Genomic DNA, 9,067 nt, shown 5'->3' on the forward strand with positions numbered 1-9,067 from the left:
TTTGTGAAAAAATCCATCACTGTCTCATCTTGATCCACGTGCATCTATTTGTAAAAAGAGGTGCAAAAGATTATTCATTTGCAGAGAATAGCAAATTAAATGCCTGGCGCATTTACGAATCTAAAAAGAATAACAAAATCACAAATCCCTGCAGAGAATGTTCCAATCCGTATTGATGTTCCTGTTGGACAATCTTCTAGTGTCATATCTAATGAGTCAAAAGCATGCCTAAACGTCGCCGGCCATTGGGTTCTAAGGATTGAAATCCTAGAAAAAGGAAAACAAATGATCAAGATGCACTACGAAAGAGTCTCATGAAGAAATCCACGATTTAACCAATCCTGAGATTCATGAGGAAATCACTGAGCTTGAGACTCAAGAAAATAAGGAGCTATCAATAAATCCAATCGATATTGAGACAAATTTGAATCGATTGGATATAGTGGTGGATTATATCTTTGCATATAATGTTGCATCTAGCATTATGCAAGATAGTGAGGATCTTGAACCTCAATCTATTGGTGAATGTCGACAAAGGCGTGATTGTCCAAAATGGCTAGAAGCAATCCAATCAAAGTTGAATTCACTTGCGAAACGTGAAGTTTTTGGGCCCGTAGTCCAAACACCTAATTGTGTTTAGCCTGTTGGATATAAATGGGTCTTTGTACGCAAGAGGAATGAGAAAATATAAGACACACTTGTTGCGCAAGGATTTTCAAAAAGGTCGGTGTCGATTATGAAGAGACATATTCACCTATTATGGATGCTATAACATTATGTTATCTCATTAGTTTTGTTGTCCATAAAAAACTTGACATGAATTTAATGGATGTGGTTACTGCCTACCTTTATGGCTCACTTGATAATGAGATATACATAAAAATTTCTGAGGGATATAAAATACTTAACGCACATAATTCAAAGTCCCGGGAAATATTTTCAATCAAATTGCAAAGATCTTGTATGGTCTAAAGCAATCATGATGAATATGGTATAATCGTCTCAGTGAGTATTTAGTAAAGGAAGGTTATATAAATAATGACATTTGTCCATGTGTTTTTATAAAGAAAACAACATCGGAATTTGTGGTACTTGTCGTATATGTCGATAACATAAACCTTACTGAAACTCCTACAAAACTCCAAAAGGCAATTGATTATTTAAAGAAGGAATTTGAGATGAAAGATCTCGGAAAGACACAATTATATCTTGGTTTGCAAATAGAACATTTGGCAAACGAAATTTTTGTTCATCAATCTACCTACATAAAAAAGGTATTGAAACGGTTTTACATGGATGAAGCACATCCGTTAATTACTCCGATGATTGTTCGATTACTTGATGTGAATAAGGATCCATTCCGACCTCAAGAAAAGAATAAGAGCTACTTGGTCCTGAAGTATCATATCTTAGTGTAATTGGTGCACTAATATATCTTGCTAATACTACAAGGCCTGACATAACCTTTTCAGTTAATGTCTTAGCAAGATATAGCTCTGCTCCTACAAGGAGATATTAGATGGAATCAAACATATATTGCTGTATCTAAAAGGGACTACCGATATGAGCTTATTTTATGGCAATAATTGTAGTCCTGATCTTGTTGGTTATGCCGATGCTAGGTATTTATCCGATCTACATAAGGCTCGATCTCAAACATGCTATGTGTTTACCTGTGGAGGCACTGCAATATCTTGACGATCGACTAAGCAATCAATCGTGGCTACTTCATCTAATCATGCTGAGATAATTGCTATTCATGAAGCAATTCGAGAATGTGTGTGGTTGAGGTTTATAATACATCTTATTCGAAACAAATGTGGTTTGAAGTGTGACAAACTACCCACGATTTTGTATGAAGACAATGCAACATGCATAGTCTAATTGAAGGGAGGATTCATAAAAGGAGATAGGACAAAACACATTTCACCTAAGTTATTTTTTACTCATGATCTTCAAAAGAATGGTGATATCAATGTGCAACAAATTCATTCAAGTGATAATATAGCTAATTTGTTCACCAAGTTTCTACCGACGTCAACCTTCAAGAAGCTAGTGTACAAGACTGGGATACGAAGGCTCAAGGATGTGAATTGATGCTCTTATCAGGGGGAGTTAATGCGCGTTGTACTCTTTTTCCTTACAAGGTTTTGTCCCACTAGGTTTTCTTTGCAAGGTTTTTAACGAGGCAACCAAAAGACGTATTGTTAGATATGTGTACTCTTTTTTCTTTACTAGAATTTTTTTCCACTGGATTTTATTTTAGTTAAAGTTTTAACGAGGCACATTATCTGTTGAATAGACATTCAAGGGGGAGTGTTATAAATAGAGTTTTAAAAGATGAATGTCTATATTTTAGAGAGATTTTAGGGATTATTACTTGGTGGCTAAGTCACTCTTTTCCTATAAATAAAGGGGTTTTATTCGATTGTAATTCATCCCAAATCAATAAGAATACTCTCTTTTTCTTTGCAATATTGTTCTTTACTGTTTTATTTCACTTTCCAATTTTTTTAAAGAAAAATATCTTAATATACCATCTTCCGACAAAAATAAAATGTTGACTCGTTTGTAAATGACTGAAACGGACTCTTGAACTAATAGGTCGGAGCTGAACTGAACCAAGTTGGAAGAACTAATAAGTTTGCGAAACTCAATCCAAATAGAGCTCCAACACAACTAAAACCTCCAAATCCAACTTCCCACTATTTTTCTCAGATTTCTTTCATTCTCTGCAGATCCAGAGGTTCATTCAAGGCTTAATTTTTGTGCCTCTTGTTTTTCTATCTTTCCCACCTTTCCCTTTAACCCCATTTACTTAAAATAGTAAACTTTATTACTTTCTGAAGTTCATTTACTGTAAAAACAAGAACCCCAAAAAAGAAGAAGCATAAAGTTAGTCACTTTTCAATTTTCAAGATTGTTATTAGCATCTGTATATCTCTTTTGGGGTTTGTAAAGATTCAATTTTTTCAATTCTTGGGTGTCAAAAAACTAAGTATTGGAAGGTGGGGAGGGGGGTGGGGAGTTTTGGTGGGAGGGGGGGGGGTGAGGTAGGTTAGTGCAATCTGTAAAGATTCAATTTTTACAATTTTTGGGTGTCAAAAACTAAGTATTGGATCCACCTTGTGGGGAGAAGGGGTTGGGGTGGGGGGGGGGGTAGTTTTGTGCAATCTTAGTTAAGTAGGTAATGAAGAAGTATATATTATCAAGAAAAGTGGGAAGGAAAAAATGGGCTGGATTTCTGCTGATTTTTGTTCTTGCAATAGTCTTGTTCACTAGATATAGCAATGTCGGAAAATCATACAGCAGTAGTGTAGGAGAATCTCCAAAAAAGCAATCAGCTTATGAGTTTTTCAATAACAATAATAATGAAGGTTCAAATGATGTTGTAGATGAAAATGTCAAATTGCCTGAATCAAAATCAGTAGTAGAGCTAGTTACTTTTAAGGAAAAACCGCGTCTTATTAACGTCGAAGGGCTTAATGAACTATACAGCTTGAGTTATAATGTTTCAAAGGAAGAGTCTAAGGCACTGTTAGTATGGGATAAGATGAGATTGTTGTTATCGAGATCAGATGTTTTGAATGGAACTGCTCAAGGAGTTAAAGAGGCTGCTTTAGCATGGAACGATTTGCTGTCGTTTATTGAGAAAAGGAAGGCTACTGAATCTTTTGAGAAGCAAAATGAGGATTGCCCTTATTCTGTGACTGCATTTAATGCAACGACGTCGAGGGATGGGAGCAATCTTAGGATCCCTTGTGGCTTAGTTGAGGATTCATCTATTACTGTGATAGGCATACCTGATGCAAAACAAGAAAGTTTTCAAATTGAGCTTGTGGGCACGAAACTTCCTGCGGAATTAAAGCCTCCTATAGTTTTGAACTATAATGTAATTTTGCCCGGGGAAAACTTGACGAAGGAGCCACTTATCACTCAGAATACGTGGACTGATGAATTAGGATGGAGTAAGGTGGACAAATGCCCTGATCATGGCTCTACCGACGTGATAAAAGGTAAATCATACAAAAGAATTTGCGTGCATCTTTTCATCTTTTAATTTGTGTTCATTCAGAGAAGAAACTGTTACATGTGATCTTGGATATCTTTATTAGAGATAGTCTTCTGTCTTAGATGTTATCTTACTTGCTACAAGGTTTTTTTTAACGAGGGATTCATGCTACTTGTGGCTCTTTACAGTTTATAAGGTGCATTGAGTGAATTGCAACCCTTTTCTAAATAATATTTGATGTTGCAAGCAGAGGTGGAGCCAGGATTTGAAGGTTATGGGTTCGGAATTCTAATCATGTTAAGTTATTAGGTTCTAAATTAATAATTAGTATATATTCAATGAATTTCATAAGACAAATATAGAGTTTGGACCAAAACTACTGTGTTCGGCTGAATCTGTAGCTGATGGGTAGCTCCGCCCCTAGTTGCAAGCTCTTCAAATTATGAAGTGAGCATCTCACCATTTGTGTGAAAAGAAATTGTTCCGGTCATGCTATTTGGTAAGTCATATCACCATTTGCATATTGGAGAAAGTTATATGGAGTTATAATGCCTTTAGTCAGTAGATGAACTGCCCCTTTTTTATTTATTTAATCTTGACATCATATAATGATAGCATGTAACTTGGCCAAGGTAATTTCTACTTATCGCAGTGTATCCTGTGAAATGTCTTAGTTCTCTATTCTTACCAGAAGCAAATAGGGCAGTAGCGCTTTAGCAAGCGTAAACCTTCTTCAGTGTCCAATATTCTAAATAAACATCCAGTAGTAGTTGATCACGCCCAACTATACCTTATAAAAAGGACAAGTGATCATTGTAAATATAATCCGAGTATTTAGTCCAGAGTCGAATCTCACAGGGAATTAACCTACCAATTACTCTTGCCATACTCACTGTATTCTTCGTAATCAACTTTCCAGATATTGTGAATAACAATTGGTGATGTTTTTACTAGCTATAACTGAATAAAATTAAGTAAACTAAAAGCTAACTATGATTGAGCTCTAAACAAATAAGAGAAGGATCTAAGGTTGTGATTTCCCCCTATTGATGGAATCCCTTCCTGTTATGTTTCGCATAGAGTTGCCTAATCGTCTCTATCAGTCATGGGCACTCTTATTACCGTAAATCTCTCCCGAGTAATTACGACAATTTACTAGACGCACTCTCCCGAGTTATGCTAGCTGGCTTTTATTACAGCTCACTTTAGATCGCACCCAAGGTTTCGTTATCTCTAATCCCACCTTTAAACCCTCGGTTATTGATTCCTCATATACTTTGGGAGTGGTGTTGTTCAACAACTACCTAAATATGCACTCTCTCCCGAGTAATACATACTAAATAGGCACAACTAATTGAGGATCCTATCAATTAACTACAACAAGAGCGTAGTTGAACAAATAGAGATTAAACTGGGCAAACTATATTAACATAACACGAAGTTCATCCTTCAACAGGTTGCATCAAAACCCTAGACTAAATAATTAGCTACTCATAATCGTGTTCATAATAACAACAAAATTCATCATGAATGATAAATACAAAAGGAAGTAAGATATAACTCGACGTCGAATTATCCTCCTTGCCTCTTGCCTCTTCTTGCCTTCAACTAAGCTGTAAAAACCTTGATAATGTCTCTTTGGGCGAGCTGGACCTCTTATAGGTTAAGTGGAATTACCCCAAACTTCCAAGTTTACCCCTGAAATTATGTGCTCCGAACTGGACTAGCGCGGTCGCGCTCGTGCCCGCGCATATTGCGTAACATTCTGCCTCGATTTTTTGGGCTAGCGCGGTCGTGCTAAGCTGGTTCATCTTTTTATCTCTTCTTTTCTCTCTTCTTTCACACGTACTCAGCTCCGAGGGGCTTCCCTTGCTTTAATTTAGCTCCAAACACTGTCCTAAGTCCTCATAAGCGCAACTCGCTCCTGCAAAATATGAAATTCACAATTAGAGCCAATTTATCCTATCCTAGAACAGTGAAGCATAGTGAAGTTGGGGCATAAATGGTAGCCAAACTATATAAATCTAGCCTATTATTAGTAGTTAGCAGCACCTTATTGTTTCCATTGCTCCTTATGACATAGTAATCTGACATATTCTTCCTACATATATCAGTTGACGGACTAGTCAAGTGCAATGCCAAAATTTTCCGAAATAATGTTGAGGAAATTGCAAATTTGACCAGTCCAAAGTCCACGGATGTGTCAAATGCTAGTGCCTACGGCACAGCCAATTACCCTTTTCTTGAAGGTAATCCATTTACTGCAACACTATGGGCCGGTATAGAGGGGTTTCATATGACAGTCAACGGAAGACACGAGACTTCTTTTGCATATAAAGAGGTAAGTGTTTGTAGATTCAGCGATATCACTGAGCTTTATTATCTTTTAGAACTGTCGCCAGAAGTTAATGGATAACTCCTTTTATACTGCTGTTTTCACAAATGCAGAAACTCGAACCTTGGTTGGTTAGTGGAGTCAATGTGATAGGTGGTTTGAACATCATATCGATCTTAGCCAAAGGATTACCTGTTTCCAATGATTTGGACTTGGGTTTTGATGTTGAGGACCTCAAAGCTCCCCCAACTCCTAAAAAGAGGCTCGTCATGTTAATTGGGGTTTTCTCTACTGGAAACAATTTTGAGAGACGTATGGCACTGAGAAGAACATGGATGCAATATGAAGCTGTGCGCTCGGGAGAAGTAGCTGTCCGATTTTTTATTGGTCTTGTAAGTGAAGCATTCAAATGGAAATAGTTATTATGTCCCTAATTTTCATATTCTTAGCATCTATTTCAAGTACTCAATATAGTTTAGTAACATTGCTAAAGTCCTCCTTCGATCATTTTCAATGGCTTGGTTCTTCTGATAGATTTTATCAGATCTTGAATCAAGTTACTCATTTGTTGTAGTAAATAAAATTACGTGTCAACTGCTCTTTGTTCCTGATAATGTCTGATTAGCGGACAATAGGAAGAGTCCAAATCAAGCACTCTTATTCTTGTTTAGCCATTGTTGCTCAATTATTGTGTCTGACCATTTTTCTTTGCTTTATTTGAAAACAAATGCAGGACAAAAATAGGCAGGTCAACTTTGAGCTATGGAAGGAAGCACAGGCCTATGGAGATGTCCAATTATTGCCTTTTGTTGATTACTACAGCCTGCTCACTTTGAAGACTATCGCAATTTGCATTATGGGTGTATGGACTTTTCAACTATATATGAATACAAGATAGAATTATTTGTTTATGAATTATCAGAGAGAAATACATAGTGATCGGAACGATTTGTAGAATAATATCTGGCTAAAGCATTACTGTACTTAAATTGCAGGTTAAAATCCTACCTGCCAAATATGTTATGAAGACGGATGACGATGCTTTTCTGAGGATTGATCAAGTTCTATCAAGCCTCAAGGGAAAGGATCCTAATGGTCTATTATATGGTGGAATATCTTTCGAGTCAGCACCCCATAGGGAAAAAGATAACAAGTGGTACATCAGTGCCGAGGTATTCTATTTCTAAACTCGTATCTTCTCAGCATGTTATAATCTTCCTTAATCACATTTTCGTTCTGCAGGAATATCCGCCTTCCTCCTATCCCCCTTGGGCGCATGGACCAGGTTATATTATTTCTCGAGATATAGCTAAGTTCATTGTTCAGGGCCATCAAGAAAGGGAACTAATGGTAATACTCATTTGATATTGTTATGAAACAAATTCTACTCTTTCTTTTTGACCTGATCTTTCTGTCTTCTTACCATGGAGTACTACAAAGATATAGTTAGTTCTAAAACATATGACTCCTAGGAGAAAGGTGAATAATTGTAGAATCTAAAAATGAAACGAGAGTTATATGATTAATCCCATCCTGTTCCAGGATAGGTGGCTGATACTAAAATAATAAGTGAAGTTGTCGTCGTCTGACCAAATTGCTGGGACACCAGACCGCCCGTGGCCACCCATTTTGTCTTGTCTCTTAGTTACGCTGCGCCCGAACCCGAGTCCCCACGTCCGTTTTTCTACACCCGCAACCCAATAAGTTGGCAAAGCCAGCACAAGATTAGGGCCGTCCCCTTCATTCTCTGCTGACCCTGGCCTGGGCTGGCTTCTTGGGGAGCCTGTTATGCCTGAAGATACAGAGAAGTGTACGCTTATAAGAAAGAAAAAGAAGCAAGAAAATGAGGAAGAATAAGTGAAAAGGCATTTGTATCTAGTAGGTATCCGATGGAGCAATCGATGTGTAAGCAAGCTGGTCTGACTACCGCTATTATCAAACAAGAAAAAAAAAACCATTTGTATCATTAATAGAAAAGAGCGCATTAGACTTTCTAATGCTAAAATTCCGTTCAAAATGCTAAATTTGTTCGTTGCTTTTTGTGTATAATGTTGTTTTCTTGTGTATATCTTGTGTTGTTGCCAGCTTTTTAAACTCGAGGATGTTGCTGTGGGCATATGGGTTGAGGAATTCAGGAGGAAGGGTAACAAAGTACAGTACGTCGACGATGATAGATTTCACAATGCTGGTTGCGACTCAGACTATATTCTTGCACATTACCAGACTCCAAGAATGGTACTATGTCTGTGGGAGAAGCTGCAGAAAGAGCGAGAACCGAACTGCTGTGAGTGATCTTACTGCAATCCTAAATGTTGCAAATTGACTAATGAGTAAAATGATTTTGCAGATCCAATGGCTTCAAATATGATTCTGTTTGTTAATTCTTTCAGAAGGTCGAACTGCAATTGTAAATTGTTTCATTGGCACTATATTATTGTTGTCATGGTGGTTATTCTATGTAATCTACGTGTCAGTGTTGCCATAAGGAAAATCGCAAAATAAGCTCAAAGATCTGCTGGGGCTTTAAGCGCAAAGCGCAAATAAATTATGGGTTTAATGAAGAAAGGCGCAAATGGAGAAACAAAATATAAATATGTATGTGTAGTCCAAGACTACTAATTATAAGCATGAATAACAAATATATTAGCAAAGAAATTTTAAAAAATTATGATAAATTGAAATATCAATTGTTTAGTGTTGCTTCCTTAGGCTTAAGCTCA

At 37.0% G+C, this 9,067-nt stretch overlaps 1 protein-coding gene across 1 annotated transcript; it reads left to right on the top strand.

The window, feature by feature from the left end:
• Positions 1-2,602: 2,602 nt before the first annotated feature.
• On the top strand, positions 2,603-8,809 carry LOC107821054 (hydroxyproline O-galactosyltransferase GALT3). The gene is made up of 7 exons (XM_016647445.2): positions 2,603-4,016; positions 6,127-6,353; positions 6,461-6,739; positions 7,081-7,209; positions 7,343-7,519; positions 7,590-7,697; positions 8,433-8,809. The coding sequence occupies exons 1-7, from the start codon at positions 3,191-3,193 to the stop codon at positions 8,637-8,639; spliced, it is 1,953 nt and encodes a 650-aa protein (XP_016502931.1). The 5' UTR covers positions 2,603-3,190; the 3' UTR covers positions 8,640-8,809.
• Positions 8,810-9,067: the final 258 nt, after the last annotated feature.

This window comes from Nicotiana tabacum, chromosome 11 (genome assembly GCF_000715075.1).
Source record: "Nicotiana tabacum cultivar K326 chromosome 11, ASM71507v2, whole genome shotgun sequence".
NCBI classification, from domain to species: Eukaryota; Viridiplantae; Streptophyta; class Magnoliopsida; order Solanales; family Solanaceae; genus Nicotiana; species Nicotiana tabacum.